At 37.0% G+C, this 23,723-nt stretch overlaps 1 protein-coding gene across 11 annotated transcripts in view; it reads left to right on the top strand.

The window, feature by feature from the left end:
- Positions 1-19,106, top strand: part of QKI (QKI, KH domain containing RNA binding) — a 112,577-nt gene extending 93,471 nt beyond the window's left edge. For 2 of the 11 annotated variants that reach the window (XM_081000723.1, XM_081000724.1), the window contains exons 6-8: positions 4,104-4,400; positions 7,611-7,685; positions 9,065-11,702. In XM_081000723.1, coding sequence (XP_080856849.1) covers positions 4,104-4,400; positions 7,611-7,685; positions 9,065-9,096 — 404 coding nt within the window. In that variant the 3' untranslated portion in view covers positions 9,097-11,702. Of the gene's footprint in view, positions 1-3,791; positions 3,816-4,103; positions 4,401-6,853; positions 11,703-12,224 lie in introns of those variants that run through there. The other 9 variants (XR_013984730.1, XM_081000726.1, XM_081000725.1 and 6 more) reach the window with 9 other exon arrangements.
- Positions 19,107-23,723: the final 4,617 nt, after the last annotated feature.

Genomic DNA, 23,723 nt, shown 5'->3' on the forward strand with positions numbered 1-23,723 from the left:
CATGGGCAATGGTCATGGGAACTGTAGTCTTGCAATGTCTGGAGGGCAACAGGTTTCCTAGCCCTTGTCTAGTATATAAACTAACTATATCAAGATCAGTCCTGCATCTGAGGTAGGTCCTCTTAACAGAAGTGAATGGAATTAAAACAACAACAGCAGGATAGCTCTTGTAAACTCCCATCTAGTCATATATCTTTTATGGGCTTCGGTTGACCATGGCACCTAACTTTGAACCAATTTAGTCTAGCCTAGCAAGGCCTGGTTATTTGGTTCTCTAAATAACACCATGATAATTCTCTCAGAATTACAACTTAAGAATTCTCTTTAGGGCTTTCCTTTCATTATTAGGTAACTTCTTGCTGTGAATGATCAGAGGTCAGGTGAGCATGTTTCAAGCTCTCACTTTTCATAGACCCAGCTGGGTCATAAGTAGCATACACTCCTTATGATCTGGCCAGGCTTCATTCATACTTGTATTGGTAAAGGTAAAGGTACCCCTGACCGTTAGGTCCAGTCGTGACCGACTCTGGGGTTGCGACGCTCATCTCGCTTTACTGGCCGAGGGAGCCGGCATACAGCTTCCGGGTCATGTGGCCAGCATGACTAAGCTGCTTCTGGCGAACCAGAGCAGCACACGGAAATGCCGTTTACCTTCCCACCGGAGCAGGTAGGAAGGTATCTACTTGCACTTTGATGTGCTTTCAAACTGCTAGGTGGGCAGGAGCAGGGACCGAGCAACGGGAGCTTACCCCATCGCGGGTATTCGAACCGCCGACCTTCTGATCGGCAAGCCCTAGGCTCAGGGGTTTAGACCACAGCGCCACCTTCATCCCTTCCTTGTATTGGTTGCATGTGTCAATCCTATTCAATGCCACAGGATGTGTTCCCTCATTCAGATACTTGGGGAGACAACGACAGCAGAATCTGTGTGCAGAGTGGCATGGCTGCCTAGCTCATGTCTCAATGGATTTTTTAAATACCCCTGTTGGCAAAAACATTGTAAAACAAACACATAAACATCTAATAATACAAAGCTTCATTGTTCAACAATGGCTTATACTTCTGCCTACTGGACCCTAAAGCTTGGTTTCTTTCATTCAAGTTCAAGTTTCTGATCTCTCTCATCTTCAAGTAAAACAAGAAATTATTATTATTGGGACTTTGCTGCATGAAAAGGAAACATCCTCTGGAGCAGATATGGGGAACCTGTTGTCCTCCATATTTTATTGGATTACATAACCCCTGACCATTAGCTATGCTGGCTGGCTCTGATGGGAACTGGAATACAACATCTTGAGGTCCACAAGTTCCTCATATGCTATGACAATCTCTGAGGCAGGAATCACCTTAGTTTGGTAGGATTCTTTCACCTTTAACAATTATCTGACATGCAGAAATTGGTGAAGCTTTTCTCACCATGAATGAATGAATTTATTAATACGGTCACAGACCAGCGTCAACACACACAATATCACAGATCATAAGTCATGATCATAAGCCAAAAGTCATGCTGAATATGTTCCAAGTCTAGCAGCTGATACATACAAAAGCCTTGTCAGAAAGAAAGTACTGTATTTTTCCATGTATAACACACCCCCATGTATAAGACTCTTTTTGGGGACTGAAAATTGAGAAAATGGGGGAAGATTGCCCCATGTATAAGACGAGCCCAAATTTTTAGCATAACTTTTTAATTAAAAAAAACAACAGCCTAGTCTTATACACAGAAAAATACGGTCGTTCTCTTTAGCATAACTTTTTAATTAAAAAAACAACAGCCTAGTCTTATACACAGAAAAATACGGTAGTTCTCTCAGTCTGGTCAATTATGCTGTCAGTCTGGTCAAATTATACTGGCCCTCACTTCGTGAGCCAAGTCAACATACATGATGACTTTGGCTAGGTTATTGTGAATCACTCTTTCGCACAGAGGATTTGTCCACTGAGTGAGGGTTCTTCATGGTCCTTCCAGATGAATCTGCTGCACTTTAGTTTCTCACATTCTGATTTGCACTGGCATCTGCAGCTTGTTTTAATTGTTCCTCCATACAAAAGATTAAGCATAAGAAACTTTTAAAACGTTGATACAAGATAAAAAAAATTATTTGTACATCTTTCTCTGAATCTCTGAGGTGATATTTGTAAGGTATATTGCATATGTGGTACTGGGAAACTGACCATGGAACTTGACAATTTTAGAGTTTTGTCTTGTGGTACTACTGTTTTTTGTATTGTGACCTAGGATGTGAGCAACTAAAGCCAAGAAGGTGCTAATGAGTTCAGTTACTACCCACCCAATCTGTAGCTGCTGTGTTCTAAAGAGTTAGAAAGGGAAATTTAAAACCTAAATCCAAGATAACTATTTTGATGTATCAATGACTTACTCCCAAGTAAGCAGACACAGGATTTCAGTCTAAATATTCTGCTGAGTCAAGGCTGTTCCTGTCTTTTCTAACCAAACTTAGGTTTTCCATACTAAAAATGAGATGTTTTGGGAATTGTGTACTAACACTAAAGGTTCAAGGTCTGAGAGAAAAGTAAAGAGCTTCCCCCACATAACTGGTTTTTTTACCATCACATAACTGTTTTATTAGAAAAGTCGAACCAGGAACAGTAACCTGCCACTTCTGTCTTAAATATGCTTTCCTGTGCTCTTAGCAGACTGAATTTCAGGTCACTCTTCCATGACATGAGCAAATAGTTGGGTATTTTTCATTGGTCCTTTCCTAACTTTTATTTATTTAAAATATTTATACCCATTTCCCCTTCCACAAAGGAGTCACTTAAAGCTGCTTACAAATGAAGAGCAAACACAAAAGCATTAAATACAATCACTAAAACATAAATTAACAAAACTAAAAACAGCAAAAACACGAAGAGTCTCATTGACAATACATTGAGCAGCAACAGAATCAAAAGTAGATTTTAAAAAGCAAGTGTTTATGTGCTGGTGGACAAGAAAGAGGAAGGTAACGTAACCTCTTGGGACAAGGAGGCACCACCACAGAAAAAGCTCTCTTATGTGTTGGTTACCTACACATACAAGACAAAAGCAACAGTTGATCTTAACAGATGGACAGATTCATACAAGAATAGCTTGATTTCAAGTTACTTTGAACTTTATTGGTAAAAACCAGCTCCTTGAATTGCATTTGAAAACCAGTACAAGCCAGTGCAGCTGATACAATAATGAAGTCACCTGATCATAGAGCACTTTGCCCTGTTAAGATTTTAGCAGCAGCATTCTGCACCAATTTGAGAGTGGTTTAAACTGCAGCCTCTCAGAAGCATGTTGTTACCAGGTCCAAAAGGCTCTCCAAAAAGTGAATTGTAGTCTAAATCTGATTAACAATACTTAATCACTGGACATTATGTTTGATGAATCAGTAAAGCTACGCTTAAACACTAATTGATTTTAAAACCAGTGACAGCATTATGTATTAACAGCACATTTACACATCTTAACTTACTTGTTTTTTTAAATACTACCTGAGTCTATTTTTCTAGCGTGCATACTGGCATTTATGAAAAATAGAGTAAGAGAGATTTTTTTGTAGCTAACTATACCAGAAAGGCAAAAGTGTTGATGCTGAAAGTAGATAAATGTTATAAATAAATGCTGATGTTTGTATACTAAATAGAATGTTTTTATGATGAGTTGCAATTTAAACATGTTACATTGTATGATATCTAAGCTTAACTGAAGTTCTGTGGACTCTGTAATCTCACTTTTTAAAATATTCCATATGCAATTACAACAGTATTTTCTTTGTTTCCTGCATGCCTCTCAGTCTCATGCAGTCTTGAAGGCATAGGTAATGAAAAAATATGTGGTCTAAATTGAGCTTTTGTGCTGTGTAACCTGTTTTAGAAATCTCCTCTACCATTTTAAATTGGCTTTTGTTTTGCATGTTCATACTTAATCACACTGGGAAATGAAAAGCTGTTTGCTTTTGAATGGTGTGCTTTGCCACTGTGTGATCAATGCATGTACTAATGATTTCCTTTTATTTTTCTTCTTTCCTATTTTCCTACTTTCTCATCTTTCCATGTTTTGCACTGCTGTCTCCATACTTTCTTCTAAATTTCTTTGCTTACTGTAGCAGCCCTTGCCTTTTCTCTTGCAGCAACAGCCCAGGCTCCAAGGATTATTACGGGGCCTGCGCCTGTTCTCCCACCAGCTGCCCTGCGTACCCCTACGCCAGGTGGCCCTACCTTAATGCCTTTGATCAGACAAATACAGACCGCTGTCATGCCAAATGGAACTCCTCACCCAACTGCTGCAATAGTTCCCCCAGGACCTGAAGCTGGTTTAATTTACACACCGTATGAGTATCCCTACACACTGGCTCCTGCTACATCAATTCTTGAGTATCCTATTGAACCCAGTGGTGTATTAGGTAAGTTCTTCCTAGATAATTATTTGAATATTAATTTGTCAGGTGGTGAGTTTCTTATACTAAGATAAATATAGCATGAGGAAACATACTATATTGTATAAGTACCTTTTTGCTATAGAACTCGCCTCTGATGATGTTATCAGAGCATATTGGGCAACTTGGTGAATTTTTCATTGGCATCTGTTTCGTTTCACCATGTCCCCTTTTCAGATTTTGAAAATATCATCAGTTTAAACATAGTTCAACTCTTTCTTACAAACAACTAGATTTAGTTGGAAAAGATAGTTGGCATCCATCTGTCCCAAGAGACAATGGAGTGCGCCTCCAGAGATGAAGTCAAACCTCTGGAGAATCACAGAGCATGCTGTGGCTGAAGAAGCTGGTAACTCGTAACTACTGCCTCCCACGTTGGTTTTGCTGCATTAGCAGTACCAAAGTGACCTTTCTGGGGCACAAGCCTGGACAAGGGTGTATGGAGGTCCTGGTCTGCCCAAATGACCTTGCTGATGTGGTCCAAAGGAAAGCACAGCAATGCGTTTGGCACCAAATTGGCTTCAGAAGTTGCTGGATGGAGGCATACAAGATAGAATTATAGAATTTTAGAGTTGGAAGTAACAAGGCACACTGAAATGTGAAAAATTTTAGATATATACTGAAAGAGAGGGTTGAAGGATATTTTAGAATTCTCTGACACAGCCTGTGCTGCATATCTCTAATTATTGAAAAAGGCACAGTCTCATTTTTGAGACTGGGCGCAGAGGAGGGTGGGAAACCACAAGTTAATATTAAATGGGCTGCCCCAGAGGTGCAAGTAAAATAACTTGTCCTGCTTTTCTAGGGACTCGGAAAAATATGTATCTCTTTTTTCTGTGCCACCAATTTTAAAGTAATTAAAATCACTGAAGTTAGGTGAGAACATAACTTAAATGAAGTTGCAATTTAAAACATTACTGCCTCCTTTTTTACAGAGGAGATTGAAATGTCTCACATTCCTGATACTTTGGTCTGTTCATTTGCTGGATGAAGGCCAGACTATAGCAGCAATTAATTAAGAAATGGTCAATGCAGGCATTGCAGGGCAGTTTGTGTCCTTCCCATAATTTTGAATATATTTTTCTGCCTATATTTTTGTGTGAAATATGTATGGCCTTGGCATTGCTGATCTTGTTGATTTATGGGACTTTGGTTGTTAAATTTGGGTCAGCAATAATGTTTTTCACATTCTAAGAACATAATCCAGCCAAAGTTATGCACATTTTAAGTCTGTTTGATTTGAATCTCTATTTAAATCCCTGTTAAACACTTGTGTTGGAATCAGTGAGACTTATAAGTGCTTAACTTTGGCTGGTTCATATCTAAACAGTTACTATGTTGAAAGTAGTGCTCGTTTACAGAAGAATAGACCTTGTGTGTCTGTATGCACAAGCTCACATCTTCTTGGTCATAGGAAGAGAACATTAAGCACTCAAGTTTTTGCTTTTCATTGTTTGCTACTACTTTTGTAGAACCAATTCAGCTCTTCACAGTGCTTTGCCTTTTATCTTAGCCCTGATTTTGAATTAATGACATCTACAATGTGGTGCTTTGGGGCCATTGGTACACTAACTTTTCCTATATTCTTTTCTCTTCCTTTGCAAGTCTTTTTTATTTCAGATGCAGACCGTCTTTTCAGGAGCAATATTAGTAGTTTAGCCCCACATTCTGTCACCAGTAGCAAATCTCTTTACATGACTTCATCCAATCCTAACACTTCTGTGGTATGGATTACCGGAAGTCATGCATAACAAATTGTAAATGTAGCAGTTCCATAGGCAATAATCTAGCCTAATCCATAATCCATTATTATCTTAGTTTTGGGGAGCAGACTATTGGTAATCATAATAATTGCAGTCTATAGTAAAAGATAAAGCATTGTACAGTATTATAGTATGGAAATAGTTGAATTACTTTTAGCTGACCTCAACCCCTCCCCTCCATAGACTGTTTCAATTTAACTACTAGAATTGTGTGGAAGTACTAATTTTACCTATGTGGTGAATTCAGAGTAATCAACCAAACTCAAAGCTTTGTAGATGCCATAACACATCCAATTTTCTCGCTGGGGATGGGCACAGAATTAGAGCCATGTTTGTGATTGGAGAGATTATGTGAAGAACTGACTGCAACATTGAGACAATTGGAAAAAGAAAGTTGCCCCTGGTCTGGGACAAATGTATACAGTGCTACTAGGTGAAAATGCAAAATGGCAGTATTGAAAAATGAAGTTAGCCTCATTGATTTGAGTGGCACATAATAGATCCACATGCGATTTGCAGTAAAATGGTGACATATTGAGATAATATAAAGTTCTGAAAAGATTGATTTAGGAAAAATACGTGATAGAGGAAAGGAAGATTGGCAATAGTATCAAATCTTAGTTGACTAATGTTTCATTCCCTTCCTTTTATCTTTAGGTATGGCTTTCCCAACGAAAGGCTAAGAATTCAAGAATGGTCTTAACTGAACCCTCGTCAGAGCTGACTTTAACAAATGCTTAGTTTTCAGCAGCCTTGAAAAAACATAGCCTAGCAGTCAGTGACTTACTTGCACTTTTTTGCACATAGAAATAAAAATGCTATTAATTTGGTATAGCCTGTACTATGACAAACTAGCTGTGATTTATGAGTGTATGGTAGTATACTGACTGCTATGTATTCTGTACTATTTGCTTTACTAATCACCTAATTCATTGCAGTTCACAGTTATTGACTTAGTTTTAAACCACAGTCTGTAGGCTTGAGGAATTGCTTTAAAACTTTTTAAAATGGTAAAAACTGGAAGTTGTTTTAAAATTAGCAAAGAATCTTCAGTATTAAAAATGGCATTATTTAAGGTAGTCCTGCTGCAAGGAAGGCACTTCAGTGAATATGTGACTAGTAAAGCTCAAATGTGCTTGGGTCTAGTAGATTTCATGAAACTGTAATCTTGAGTTTGTAAATGAATGGATAATGCAGGTTAAGGCCCGGATGTTTAAAAAAAATGCAATATTAATCTGCACAGGTATACTTCATATATTAAGATTAAAATTTGAAACTACTGTGCCTTAACTTGTTGCTTTCTTAAAATGAATTTTTTTTTAGAAAGTGATCATTTTAAATCCATTTTGATAAGCCTGCTGTTAATGTTTTATCAAATGTTTTCTAACTGTCTTGGTAATTGCAATTTAACTAGGTGCGGTGGCTACTAAAGTTCGAAGGCACGATATGCGTGTCCATCCTTACCAAAGGATTGTGACCGCAGACAGAGGTTAGTTTAGTTCTGCAGTTCTTGCTTATAAGAAATGCTTTGAGTGTACATGAAATTTGCAACACCACAGCTGGTTAACCAAATACTATTTTGACCATTATATTGATGTTTTACATTAAATTGAAGTGCTAGTAATATTTGTTCCAGAGGTTTAAAATTGTTAACTACTGTACTCTTTTCATCTAAATGATTTTTTCTTTTTTAAAAAAACCTTCAGTGTATTCAGTATAAAATGCTATAACTTGTTCCTTTTGTAAGCACTATGTATGATTAAATTCAAGCAGGACTGAAGTCTTAGTATTGCATTAATAGTTGACCCTCCCATGTGACTATTATTAATTGGAGATATCAGATTGGTGTTGCAAAATAAAATGAATGGATGGGCGCTTAATGAGATAGAAGTAAATGCTTTCTTATTACAGGAGAAAGCTGAAGATTTAGTTTCCTCTCTTCTGATAAATGGTTTGTGCCACTGTACTGTAACTTGAGCAGATATCTGAGAACAAAACCCGTCTCTAAATTTAGCAAAACAAAACAAAAAACAACAGTAAAATTGATATATCAGAAGTTGGTTAGGGTTTGTGCTGATAAAGAATATTTCACTTCTGTTAAAAAATATAAATTTTTAGTTATATCATTTGATGCTAAAATTTATTTCTTGAACTTGTTACAATTTTGACATTCTGGTTAGCAAAGACAACTGCTTTTGGACTCTGTTTGGCTTAGCTAACGGATGGAAAATAAATCTTCATTTTCTCCTTTTACATGAAATGTAATTCATGTTCCTCGAACTCTTGGACCCGTGAATGGTTTAATCCTCCTGTGAAAAGTGAGCTCTCGGTTTATTGACATTGAGTGTGCTACTGGCAGTAGTGTGACTGTGTATTCTCAGGAGCATTTATCCCACATGTAGTATCAGCTTGGTTTGTGGATTTGATAAGTAGCAGTACTGCCTGTTTCCATAGAAATCCTCCTTCCCTACCTCACAGGGGTGTTGTGGGGCTTAATGTGTGTTGTACAGTTCAGAAATGCAAACTAGAATGGAAGTGTTGAATTGCAGTGCTTGAGGTATGAGAGTTTTCTGTAGGTTTGATACATTTGATAGCATTCAGGTAATGGCTCTTTTATCTACTTGCAAGACTTAGAAGGTTGTATAACACCCCATGAGCCTTTTCATACATTTAACCTGTTCTTGGGCTCATACCAAAGCAACTCAGTGTTACTACAGACATTCCAAACCAGAGTAGTAGTTGAATAATCTGGAGCATTTCTAAAATGCTACAACAGAATTAATATAGTTTCCCTCAATACATTACTTAGTTATGACAAGCTTCTTTTGAACAATCTTTCCCCCTACCCTACTTTCTCATTACATACAGATAGTGTGCCTTTCCAGTTCTATCTTTGTTAGATTGCCCAAATGTGAGTATAATATTTGAACAGGGTGTACATGCAGGGGAAGAAAAAGAATGCACATAGGCCCAGTTCACTTGGTTCACATATTTGAGGAATGGGGTAAATTACATGATTCTGCTTAATGCAATTACGTGGATTTTACATGCTTGTACACTATTAAAGTGTTATTAACATATAGGGATGTGAAAGGATGCTGGAAGCATGACAGCTTTGTCCGGTGAATAGGGTGGGAAGAAATAATTTCACACTCAATTGCTGGTAAGGAAAAAAGGTAGCGGAAAGTATTGCTGAACTCAGCCACAGACTGTCCCTGTTTCTGTTTTTGCAGCTGGAAAGTTTGAGCATTTGGGTACTAATACAGGCAGCCACTTACTTTTGCTTCTAACTAGATGTGGCTGTTGGAAAATATTTTGTAAGTTTTTTTGGTCAGATTTTGGCTTCAAGTAACTTGAGGATGTAGCATCAAGGTTTTTAGTTTTATTAACTATAGTCTTGGAATTGGAATTCCTTTTAGTAGCAAGGGCTCCCAAAGTGCCTTCTCAATTATAACTACTATTGTATATAATATAAGGAGGTGAAGGTGACCTCCTTAGTGTTTTTCCTTCAGTGCTTATTTGCTAATGGTGCTATATGATTCAAAAATAAGTGTAATTAGTGAACACTGTAGGTAATTTAAGATTTCATAAAACTAATATAGTATTTGTGTTCATTTTAAGTTGCAGTAGATTTGAGTGCTACACCTGTTTCTCTCAATAGGATTGTTGTGTGCATATATTGGTATTTTGTTTAGATTTTACTTAACTACTTCCATACAACCAACTTCTAAGTTAAAAGAAATTTCACTTTTTGAACATTTCCATTATGCTAAAATTAGTGGGCACTTTCTATTTACACTTGCTGTAGATTTATAATACTTTGATTACCTGTCCAATATTGATGGTAGTTAAAATACAATGTCAGTAAACCGAATTGCTTTCTCTTCATAAGGAAAAGCTGCAAGAAGATGAGAGGCAGAATGTACATTCACTGGGTCTATGATTAAACTTTTTTCCAAATTATGTATGCTACTATTATATTCTCTCATTAAGCAAGCTGTTATTCTTAATGCTAGCTTACATGTAAGCATTGCATTCAAAGCAAGAGCCCACAATTTGTCAGCATTCTTTTTCTAAGTTTAGAATGGAAGAATTCAGCAGTACTTAATTAATTTCTGCCAAGGTTAAGGCCCCGCTATATAAATAATACAAAACTGAATTTGATTCATGTAACGAGAGTGACTGACTGATCTAATTGTAATAAACTGTAAATGGTGTGTGTTGCACAGTTGACAAACCTGTGTGTACTGTAGAAGGCCAGGGACTTGGCAGAGGATGTATCACAGGTGTACTGGTATCTTAAGATAGCTTGCATTGATTTTATAAACCACAAAAAATGGCAATGCTAAGGCCATAACTGAATGTTTTCAAAGCCAATTGTCACATAATTTATGTCTAAAATTTGTAATACCATTTTAATCAAAATTGTAGTAAGTACCAAGAATGCTTTAAGATTCCGGATATCTAGTATACATTTTAAGGTGGCAAGATGGTGCCACACTAAATATTTATTTTTTAATTTTGTTTTTGTTTTTATTTTTTGACTACATTTTTAGCTTAAACCCCACTTCTCAGCATTTTTTTTCAAAAAAAATCAATAAATCAGGGAACATGAGGTCTCATTTAAGTTACAGCAATAATGTTTAGTGTTCATGAACTGTAGCCTAAATGATAGGCCATAGAAACAATGTAACATGTGAAGATGAATCCAACCCATGATGTCTGTCATTAAATAGTGTGCTATCTGTGAACATTGCACCTACTGAATTTCATTTTACAAAATGGCACAAATCTGACTTTGCACTGAATACCTTTCTCACTTCCATCTCCTCTGCTTTAGTCAATGGCAACAGTACAAATATTTTTTTCAAACCTCAATTTATTAGAGATGATAAAGCTGTTGAATGAGTCTTAAAATTTGTACTACTGTAAAGTGGACCAAGTTGTTGAAGGAGAATGTGAGAGAGTCATTAAAGAAGGAACAGCTCAAGAACATTGGGAATGATAACTTTCCACTTGAGAACTTTTTTTATGTTTTACTGTAATTTTTGTGTGTGTTTTGGAAAAGAAAATAGTATTTACAGGTGGCTTCTTTTAAAATATAAAAATATAAAGCAGGAATGTATATGAAATGTCAGATTTTATTGTATTTGCAGAGTATTAGCTTTGAAAAAAGAGCTGTTTGTAGTTTTTAAAATGCCTTATTAGTATCAATTAGATTTCCTCTATTTTTGATGTAACTAGAGCATTTTAAGTATAGAATTTAAAATGGCAGGACTTTTACAGTGTTTACATACAAGTGCATTTTCTTAGTGTCCTATATGTGTAAAATAGCATTTTCAGCAGGAAAAGCTGGCTAGAACATTTGGCCTTTTCCTGGTCCCTATGATGATGCCTACACTTCTAGACTTCAATTTAGTATTGCTTTGTATCATGAAGCCAAGAAATTCAATGTTGTTTGTAAATAGAATCATTGAAAAGCAATAAAATATATTGAACAAAAAAACTTGTTTGGCCCATAGTTTATGTGAAACCAAATTGTTCATGACAAATCAAATTCCTTAGATTCATTTCTTTTAACAATCAGTTTTTAATAATCACATTCATCATTACTACTTGCTTTGATGCTTGCACATGGGAGAATACTAATGCTTAATAGCAGTCAGATACTGATATGGTGCACTGACTGTTCTAAATTCTTTTACCAAGTTCCAGAAACTGTTCATTGTTTTTTTTTCCCTTTTCATCGACTGCTACTAACCATTAGATATATTTTATTTCTATTTTTCCTTGTTAACCAGTTTTGTGGGAGTGGGCTTCTCCTTCATATGTTCAAATCATGATAGAAGGCTGTCATGATTTTTATTGCATTCTGTAGATGGTGTCAAGCAGTATGTCAGAATTAAACATGCTTGTTTTTATTAGTTGTGATTAGTTTTCATGTTGTCATTAAGCCGTCACTAGCTGAAACTAATCTCTTCTCTATCTTTCTTTCCTTTTTGTTTTGTTTTTGTTTCTAACCACCCAGCCGCCACCGGCAACTAACCTATGACCTTCTGACCTCTGAACTCTTCACCCAATGATGACCTGACCATGCCTGCCTGCTGATCAGTTAACTGGTAATCGCCTTTGCTTGCCTGTCTTCAGTGCAGCGAGCTGAGGCACTTGTCCGTTCGTCTTACCATCTAACAAAAAGACAAAGAAATTGTTGTCCTCCAACTCAGCTTTTTTTCCCTGTTTGGGTGAAAGTGGTTCTAGAACCTGCACTGAATAGTAGTAAAGCAATAAGGTCCAATTCATCCCTCCGCACTGATCATCTTTTAGTGTCCCACCCTAAATGAATGGTAAGAACGGCCTCACTTGAGAGATGGAGGCAGATGTCCCTTAACTCCCTGATGACAGAGGCAGTTACTGTGAGACTTCTAGGAATCTTTTTCTTCTCATAAAGAAGTCAAAGTTCTCTTTGAATGTACTGTGTGATGATGCATCATGCATGAACCTTTGGTCAGGGATGTCATTGGTGAAGGGATTCCTAAAAGTATTCAAAATTTGACATGCAGTGTAGTCACTACCAATGCCCTCAAAGGGCAGAAGATGCAGCCTTTTTTATATTACCTGCCAAATTGGGTGTTTTTAAGAAGAAAAAAGTGCCATGAAAGATAGGTTACTGAATTTTTGAACTACATCAATGCATAAACTAAACAGCAACACTATTGAAGCTAATCCTGAGATACTTTCTTTTACTATACATCAACTTCCTTAAAAGATTACATGAGTACAAGGTACATGCATTATGTGTCACATTACTGGGCAAACTGTTCAAATATTTTTTTAAACCTCCCTGTATAGAGAAATTTCATTAAGGATGTAAAAGCCATGCTTGCCTATTTGCTGTATACATGTAATGAAATTGTAGATAAAGTGTAGTGCATTGAAACAAATTGAAAAAAAAGTAGATACTTTTACTATACAAGGGTGCTGGTGCAGAAAAAATATATTTTTGGAAATGTAGCATTTTATACTTTCAAGTGTTATAAAAAAGAAAAAAGAACAAAGAAACCCTTTATTTCATTAAATGATTTTTTCTGGTGGTTGTCGAGAAACAAAAGACCAAAAGAGCCTTTTTGTCTTTATTTTTTATTTTTTAAGTATTGGAATAAGTATAAAGAAGAGAAAGTGCCTTATTTTCTTCATGGTCATTTAGTCAGATGTCTCGTATAATCCGCTCCTCCCTCAGACAGCAAGTTAATGCATGCCACTCTGTCGCCCAGTATGTGAAAAGAAGCTGTGAGGAAAGACAAATGAGTTGACCATTTAAATTACCTGGTTTTTGCCATAGCATAATGCAACTTTGTCAGATCTGAAACTGTGAAATGGAATTGTTCCACCAACAGCCAACCGCAATATTTTTGTAACATGTTCCCTCTTCAATTGTAGACAATATATTTTTATAGTACTTGCTCAGCCTTAAACCAAAGGGTTCTAAGATGCAGTCTCATTCTAAATCAAAGTATTAGATTACACTATTTATACAGTAGCAAGTGTTATTCCTCCCCCCCCCCCCGCCCCCGGAATAGGTTGCATTGTCCCTATTTGAAATAGATATGGGAAAACACAGCAGAACGTGAACTTGCCTACAGGATGATTTTGTCCATGACTAAACTGAGCATTCAGACAGTCTGTCTTTGAGCATGTTTTAGGTTTTTGTGTGCTTCATCTACAATGCCAAATAGTGTGTATTCCTCATCAAACTCCTACTTGATGAATGTTAACTGCCGGTTGCGCTTTACTGAAAAGGAAAAGAAGTATCAGTTAACTATCTGGAAGTTCAGCTATGCTTCAGTTTGAGTCAGTAAACATTTGCATAGCTGGGCTAGTGATGATAAAACACTTTACGCACAAAGCTGAAGTAAAAAATAGATGAGCAAATAGTGATACGTTAATTGCTTTGAGCAGATTTGGCAAAGATCAGGTGATAACCCCCCTCCATTGTGTCAATTTATTATCCTAGAAATCTTCACAGCTTCCAGATCAAAGGTCAATAGTAAGTTAGGTAAGAGGGCTTACTTTTTAAGCACCTGCATGGTGACTTGGTCTAACCATTGTGTCTCACCTGGAAACAAGTATCAATTTATTTACTATGCAATAAACATACATCCTTTTGTATTCAGCTAGCTTTTATTTTATCTTGCCACTGGCTTTGTCTTCCTGTTACACATAGGTTTTTTGGTTTGACTTTCAGTATATGCTGTGCCATTTTGATTTTTGTTTGGTTGAATAAACTTGCAACACTCAAAAATTTTGGAGAGAGAATTGCTAAAACATAACCAGTATTTGATCCAGTTTCATCTCAACTATGATAAACCTGGACATTTTTAGATGCTGATCAAAGGTCTCTTCTTGGGAGAAGTGTGACTTATAAAAGTAATGTTTGTTCTGAAAAAGTTTGAAGACTTAGTTGACAACATTTTGGATCAACTTAAAGCATGACATTTTAAATCTCTGAATGCCTTGGTTCTCAGTATTATCATTCTTTATTGAATTTTTCTTTATTAAAATATGTAGTTTAAGACTTTTTTCTGACAGTATTATGTAATTTTTTTTAGAGTGGGTATACATACATCGCTTGTATGTTACCATACAGACGACATGTATTTGTCTATTCCTTTTACTTTAGTTTGATGCTATGTATGTACCATAACCAACCTATTGCCTATGAGAAACATGTAAGATAATGTATTTACAGCCATTGTTACAAGTTTATAATGTATTTTTCTATCTTGTTTTATATGTATGTTATATAACATTCAGAAGAATTTTTTTCCTGATTGAGAAAAGGATACAAAAATGCAAAACCCACAATTTTGATAACTGAAAATTGCCAATTGTTTTGCAGTACTTTATTATTATATTGGGAGTGTTGTCTTTGGGCTTTTAGTTAGCTACTGGATTGAATACATTAGACATATCTGGGTTTTAGTTGGGTTTTTACATAGCTTGCATTTTAATTCTTTGGTTCTTTGCTGTTTCTATTAACCCATAGCATTATTTTAATAAATGTTATAATACCAACCTACTAACTCTGGACTATGTCAGTTTATTAACCATTACATGTTTAATTAAAATAAACAAGGAAAGACGGAAGAATGTAAAGTCTTGAGTTATTGGACTAACCCTGAAGAACGTGACCACCGATAACACAACGTGACTTGTTTTATGTTGTTTGTTTGGCTGACATTCTGCACACTACTATTAAATTGGCTTTGGTCATTCTGGCCTCTTACCTTGGGGGTAGGTGCCAATAGAGTTGGGAACAAGTAGCATTATTGGAGGCATTCTTGTAGAGTCTTGCCACTTGCCTTTCAGCATCTGCATTACTAATTCCACACTTTCCTTCTCTGAAATAATCACTGTCAGCTCACAGCAAAAGGGCAAAGATACCAATCTATTGGTAAATTATGTTATGTGCCCAGAGGAACCAGTTTGATTCTTTGTTGAGCCATTTTGAAGCTACACAAATTCAGTGTGATTTGAAGCACTGATTAAAAGGACAATTCAGCAGACATCTCAATATGCAACTCTCCTGTGTTGTTCATGCTTCTGAATGTATTTGAAGCAAGAAACTTTTCACCCCTTTACTCTAGCAGAATCTGCCTCTCTCCCTTGTACATGAATCTAAATTACTTTCACTGTGACCCTGAAGGGGTTTAAGTTGCAATCCTCAAACTACATAATTCTCAGGTAATTGTACTGACTTCAAGCAGGTTGCTCCACAGTAAACAGCTTGAACACTGTAGCTTAACTACTTTTAGGATTGCGGGTTTTTAAATCTACTGTAGTGTTTGAACACCACTCAGCTCAGGGCAGTACAAAGCTGTACAAAGTCAAATAGGTCATTTTGTAATAACTGCAAAAAGTAAATAAACTCTTTAGTGGTAGCCATTTTCAAAAAGGAGGTCTAAAGTTGACTGTTACCAAGGGATAACTTTAGCAGTCAGAGTTCAGAGAAGCAAGCTGTAGTAAGTTACTTTCAATCAACTTCATTCTACTAGGAAACAATTGTTAAGAACTTGGGGTTATATCCCCAAATTCATCCTATTTACAGAAGGAGTACAGCTTGTGCAACCGAATTTCTCTGTCTTGTCCCATATGTACCTCTTCTGGGAGTTTTTCCTGTCTCTCCCGATCATGCTGTGGGGGTGCATGGAGAAATGAAAGGGGGAGTTCCATTGCACAATCAATGTCCTTGTGTGAAAATGGGGTGACTTTGATACAACCCATTCTTTCTGTGGCCTATTCATAGCTGCTATGTTAATTACATTTGTTTAAAATTTACTCATTTGAAAACAAAAAAGATTTTGTATAGACAATGACACCTGAGTAAATAAATCAGTTTTAAATATACCCATTAAAATATATATAACTGAAGCATTATACTTCAGTTCCACCACATAATAACAAAATCCCATCTATTAGATAGCATGTTAGAACAGATTGATACATTTTAAACATATTCAAGGATTCTTTATGAATAATATAATAAAGTAGAAAATACTGAAATCCAGAGTTTTAACTAGATAATACTCAATATTTGTGATAATATGAAAGTTTGCTCTTAAGTATAAAACAATAAAAGGGTGTTTTGTAATAAAGGTTGATAACCCACTTCAGTGTAACACCAATATACCTGTCATCAGTATGCTTCAGTAGTCAACAAATGTTAGCCTTGCCCCATGAGTTGTATTCAACACTACATGAATGTAACAGACTTCGCTTGTGCGGTTGGATGTCACCTTCATTTTCTACCCCATGCAACCTTCTACACACCCTAAAAATTGCTCCAGAGGGTTTGGGGAAGGCGAGAAGTCCTGCTGTGCAAGTGGAGGTCTTCCCTTGCAGCACTGGTTGCATACCCACTTGTTTGAAGCCACAAGCAATGTTGATTAATTTTTGTATAATATAGAACAGTGAGACACATTTTAAAAATAAGAATAGTAATAATAACCATGGCTTGTTTTATGGTGAGAAACCAAACCTTCCTGTGAGCTGGAAGAAAGGATTTAATTTGTATGTGAAGGCAAAAGGCATATATATCAATCCAGTGACAGATGCTCATGCCTATTGAGCCCTCCTGAGTGTGGAGGGGCCTTTGAAAGAGCTGCCATTCAATGGAGTTGGGAAGCACCCATGCACAAAGCACAGCACCTCATAAATCAGGCTCCTTGCCATATAGTTTCTTGAGATGGCACCTTATGTATTTAATTTGAAATTTGGAGTTAGACATTATTTCTAAAGACTTAAATCACATTTTAAACACTGCTGGTTACTTAGTAATAAAAATCTACTACCATGGGGGGTGGGGGTACCCATTGTTAAGTCTCATCGGAAAAGGCTCACTGAAATAAGGGCGAGTTACTTAAGTCTGCTTGTTGCTGTTATACTCTTGAGTATAGCTGTTATTAAATTTATTATTTGCCCTTTACCAGCAGGTCCCTATGATTTTTCCTCTGAAGTGGGGAGAGTTTGTGGCTATTTTTCCTGGAATAAACAAGCTCATCTAAATACAAGACAATATGTAACTGGAAGGAATAAACTGGTCAAGACACCAAATTCATAGCCTGCTTACAAGTCCTATTAACCATGATGAAGCTGGTATCTGAGTAAACATGTTTAGGATTGTGCTATGATATCCTGTAGAAGTTAAAAATAGTCCTTAGGCCATAATTTTGTCAGTTCAAGTAGAATTTATCTTTGTGCACCTAACCTAGTTGGATTAAATAGTAGTTCTCCAATACCAGATCTTTAAGTGAACACTTAAAAGATGGCCACTCTTTTCTTAAAATAACCATTACTGTAGACCACCATTATCAATTGACAATTTTTAGTGTAGGTAGGGACCACTGAAGTAATTTCATTAGGAAATGCCAGTGGAAGTGGACAGCCATACAATAATCACATAATAGGCACAACTGTGTACAATAAGTGTATGTTAACACAAGTTTCTGAAGTAGCATATTTCATAGAATAAAGATAGGTCCACAGTCTAAAAACATTCCCAGGATGCAAATTGTGAATTGTGCTTGGAATTCCTATCTTTATTTTTGATGTAGCATTAATATATGAAGTGAACACAATCGCCAGTGAAATACTTTCTGCTAATCAATGTTGAATCAAACTGGTTAACTAAAGAACAGTGCTCCTGATTCTTTTTATGCTGCCAGATCACTAACTGCAGGTGTAAAAATCCTGCCTTAGAAGTGGGTATTTGAGAAGCAGCAGGTGGCTTACTTGCAGTATTCACTTCTGGATACAAGTTGTGCTAGTGGTTGACTACTAATTGCATCAGGAGAAATTACTCCCAGGACAAAGGTTTGCTTCTGAAGGACTAATGATTAAGGAGAATTTTTAAAATATATATAAATAACCTATTGAGTTCTGTTGTGAGAATGCTTGAATCATTTAAGTTTTTGTTTGTGCAACACAGTGTATTAGGAAAAAATGGGTGTTGCCCAAACACTTGTAAATAATAATAAGAAACACGCCTGTAAATGATGTGCAATAAAAACTGGAAAAGTTATATGTGCTTTATCCTCAAAAGCCAATTGACAGCTTGCAGGGCTGTCAATACTTTTATATTTTGAAAAGTCAAATTTTATTCTGTATCAATGTATGGCAGAATAAAGAATGTACATTTTGCACTCTTTAACTGTCATTAATGTTTCTAACACCTTAAGAGATTCCAGAGTTCTGCATCTAGTTCCCTAATTCATTCTCATTGTAAAATACATGTGAGATAGCCTGTATCAGTCAAAGGAGATCAGAATTGTGTGTGTGTGTAATCGATGAGTTAATTTAGAAATACTCCTTAAACGACCAGACAAGGATGAGTAAAGTCCAACAAAAAGTAGAATCCTTGTGTTTCATGTAGTTATTGAACAAGATAAATAAATGTTGTACTTGTCTTACAGGTAATTAAACTTCCGTGGCTAGGTGCTACATCCTAGGAAGAGCAAAACTGCACCTTTCCCTTTTGCTTTAATGAACCTTTTGCTTTAATGAAGGTCCCTGCCCTTATTCTACTCTGTCTCTGAAGGTTTAAGGAAACGGCAGCTTTTGTTTTTGAAATGGTAGATTCTCTAGATGCCTTGGTGTTGCAGCTGTTGGTGGGGATATTCTGGAAACCTGGTCAATATTTTCAGCCTCAAGAAGAGGTGGGCACTCAACTGTGTTATTGGCACTCTGCCTCTTATAGGTTGCTGAGGCACAGGATGGTTGTAGCATTAAGCAAGTCAACCCTCCACAATGACCTCCTATTTCTTTGCTTCCCTTCTCCCAAGTTGCATCCCTTCCCAATATTCACCAGTTTCCTGCCTGAGGAATCATACAGACCACTAAGGGAACCAGCTTACCTCAATCACATCATTTCAGTGTTCTCAAAAATTTCTTTTGCTTTATTATTATTCATTTCATTTCTGTATCACTTTATATTTTAAAGAAAAATATCTGGAAGTGGTTTACAACACATTAAAACAGGCATAGGCAAACTTGGCCCTCCACATGTTTTGGGACTACAACTCCCATCATCCCTGACCACTGGTCCTGTTGGCTAGGAATGATGGGAGTTGTATTCCCAAAACATCTGGAGGGCTGAGTTTGCCTACGCCTGCAAAACATCAAATAAAGCAAACCATAGTAAAACATTACTGAAGAAAGTAAAAAAAAAAGCCAGCATACATCCAAAGCATAATGAAACCAAAATATTAGAAGATTTCAAAATAAAATGTTACAAAGGAGGTTAACTACAGAATGTACATTTAACACAATGAAGTACATTTTTATTAAACATGTCAGAAGAAAACATTACTAAAGGAAGTGAAATATAAAAGGCACATTTGAAACAGTATAATTAATGAGAATAAAATATTGTCACAAGCATAGAACACATCTGGTGCTGTTGCTGTCAATCTTGCCAATGGTAGATCATGGTGAGTGGCGGTCATGGAAGCTCAGACTTCATGACCTGGGTCTGCACTAAGAAACAGCCAAGATAGTCTCCACAGTAGCCTCAGCTTTTTATCCCTCCCAGGAGGACTCCCAGCCAAGATGGCCTGTGGCCTCGTCAGAACTCTAGCTGAATGGTGCTGCTATGCTAATAAGAGGTACATTATGATTGCATAAATTATGCAGCATACTGTATATCCTGCACTGGGGAACAATATATCCAGTCGGCAGTTGCCTTGGATCAGAGCATCACTTTCCCCTTGTCACTTGCTTACAGCAACAGCAAGAGGACAACATACAGTTAACATTCCTGGCATCAGTTCTGTTTGATCAGTAGCTTGAATTACTGGCAGTCCAGTTTGCAGTGAACTACATCTAAACAGCAAAAAGAGAGGTAACGGTTTTGCTGGGCTCTTTAAACCCAATATGGCCTGCCCAGGTGTGTAACCTATGGACAAAGTGTCAGAGGGAAAACCATTTTCCAAGACTACTCAGTCAGTACAGCACAGGAGATCATATTCACCTCTCCTTTGGCTGGTCATTGTTTGTAGCCTAAGGCACACACCTTTTCCTTGCTTGTTTTTGTTCTCATAACCTCATCTAGGCAACATCATGTAGCCCCAGTTGGTTCAGCTCTACTAGCCTTTGATCTGCTTGTCCTGCACATTGTAAAAGTAAGTTACAATTAAAACAACCACCACCATCATATTCAAGGCTTCTAGGCCACGATCGGTTGAGCTACTGTTTTAGTCAGTTGCTGACATGAATTAATTGAAATAGCCATTACTAAAGAAAGAAAGGTGGGATGAAACAGGCACAACAAGCAATGTTTCTTAGGTTCCACCTTGGAATGTTTATGTAGCTGGCTGCTGTCCTAATGGCTCCAGCCATGACTCATTTGCTCTATTTGCCTTTTTTTACTATTACTTTGAGATGTCCTCTGCTCTGAGCATGAGCCCTCCTGTGTAGGAACAAGCCTTCTCATAAAGGGCTTAAGCACCTTCCAGAATATGCCACGTTACCCTTTTGCATGTTAAGATTTTCTCATGTCCTGTTAACACCTGCATTCATCTGAATAAATATGCTCACAAGGATAATAATCCAGAAAAAGTTGCAAATGTAAATAAAGCTTTCATTCTTTGCATGAAATCGCAGGCGATATCACAAATGAATTGTGCAAAACAATGCTAAAGTTGTGCTGCTGAGAAACTTGAACTCCTTTCTGTGGCAAAAGGCTGAACGCTTGGTCTTCTGGTTAAAATGCACTGTCGTATGGACTACAGATCATAAACTCATTCTTCATGAAAGCAAAGTTCCATGCAGTGCTTTTATGAACCTGGGATCCTGGTTGCCAGTAAATCCCTTTTCTCCTTTGTGGTTTGTGCTGAGATACCAAGAGCATGATAAATAGCAGGGGGATTGCTAAGTACTTCCGAGTTTCAAGTATAAGCTGATATTTACATACGCCAATTTAGAATACAAATATCACAGAAACAAATTAATTTCCAATCCACAAATTGCCCACAATAAAGTCTTAATTTGTGCCCCACTCTAGATCACCCTCAATCATTCACTTGACCTCAATTAATTTCCCAACAGATCCTGTTCCAGATCTCTTCAAGTACCACCAATCTTACTAGATAGTCCTCTTAATTTATTTCCTTGAATTAATTACTCACCTAGAAGCTCTTGAGGCACTCAGGGAAAAAGGGGGAGCCTGTGCCCAAGGACCCATCCCTAGCAACACTCCTGGTGACTGTGTCTTAAGAGCATGTTAAAAGTAGCTTTTCTCTTGCTGTTTGGGCCTCTTGAGAGCTGATGAAACAGTTTGAACACAACGTCCTCCCCATACCCAACACACAGCCCTTGCTATGTAATTGTAAGTTATGGAATGTTTCAGGTTTGCTACATGCACACTTACAGTACTAGTAGCAAAGATGTTGCATATGTATATTAGGAGCACTTTCACCTCTGAACTGCAACACTGGATTTACTGTGGTGATTATTCAGATTATTTGTGGGAGAGATGTTATGTATCAACCAGCCTCTGAATCTCCCACATGGACCACCAGATATTTTAGTCCTTGAAAAGAGAAAGGAAATAAGAGTGGTAGGGATTATCTGCAGTCTACACTTCTGAAATGTGTCAACTGTCCCAACAAACATGAGAACCTTTGCAATTTGAAAGCATCACAGAATGTGTTGCCTAGTCCTAGATTAGCTTTCTTAGTCTTAAAACTAAATAAATAACAGCTTGGTCGTCCCAGATTTCTCCCCAACTTCTGAGGCCAGTTGAAGTACTTGGAGGATGAAGACCCAACTGGCAAGTATATGTCATCCGCCGGATACTAAGCAAAGTGTTCAATGCACAGCGTAATTTTTACCCAGCATGAGAAGAGTAAAGGCTGTTAATAAAAAAAAGCCAAAGTTAACTGAAAACTTAAATAGCTTTAGAATGAAAAACACAAATGACCACAAGTGGGAAAGTGCATTGGCAGAAATAGAAAAGGAAAAGGCTGTAAAAAAAGACAACCCTGTCCAAAGGATTTCTGTTGCTTTAAGCAATGTGGCAAGGAGCTAGTAGGAAGGGGGAAAGGGAAAAGGAAAGGAAACATTCTTTTCCGAGTTATTTTTAAAAATATTCTAAACTTCCTGCCTTGAGATCTATGCTGATATGTTTGGAGTTACAATTTTGAAAAAGAAAAGAAATTCAGGTTTTGAAGGGTTTGCTTTGCTTTAACATAGCGGCATCTTCGCTATGTGGCAGATTTAGTGCCTAGTTTCTGAACATTTTAAATGTCCAGCTTAAAAATTCTTGGGACTGTTCAAAATGTTAATTGACTACTCCCTACTCTTAGAATTGTGATCTTTTTTATATTTTAAAAAAAATGCCACCGCCACCTATAATATAAAAAAGGTGGGAACCTGTGCTCTTGATGGAAATACACGAACCAGAAATTCCCACATCCAAATTGAATACATGTTGGGATTCAGTCTATTTCACATATTTTATGTGTGCACAGTCCCATTTGTGGTCCTGTTCTTGGCTTTGTGATTCAAAGGCCAAGTGCTTTTTTCACAGGGCTTTATGAAGGTGCAGATGGAGAGATGAGAAGCAGCCTCCAGGGCACAATCTCTCTCTCTCTTTTTTTGGCTGGGGAGCTTGCAGAGACAAATTGGGGAAAGAGCTAAGAGCATCGCCTGAACTGATCAGAGCCAGCAGGCCAAGCAAATTAGATTGGACGACAAATATCAACCTTTGCTGCTGGATGTGAGGAGTCCCCTGTGCTAAGTGAGTGACAGGCACAACAGCTAATGTGTTTATTCTCCCTGCCCAGCAATCATAGTCAAGCAGCAAAATAACAATGCTTGTCAAAAAGAGTCAATGATTTTCATGGCAAAAACATAACCCTTGTGAGCAACTGTGTGTATGTTGTTAATAGTAGATCACGCTGGAACTCCCTAACAATAAATTTCAGGTGCTAATGTTAATAAAAATTTGAGTACTGTAGATCTAGTTATCTTT

This window comes from Podarcis pityusensis (assembly GCF_964106645.2).
Source record: "Podarcis pityusensis genome assembly, chromosome: 3".
In the NCBI taxonomy this organism is placed as follows: domain Eukaryota; kingdom Metazoa; phylum Chordata; class Lepidosauria; order Squamata; family Lacertidae; genus Podarcis; species Podarcis pityusensis.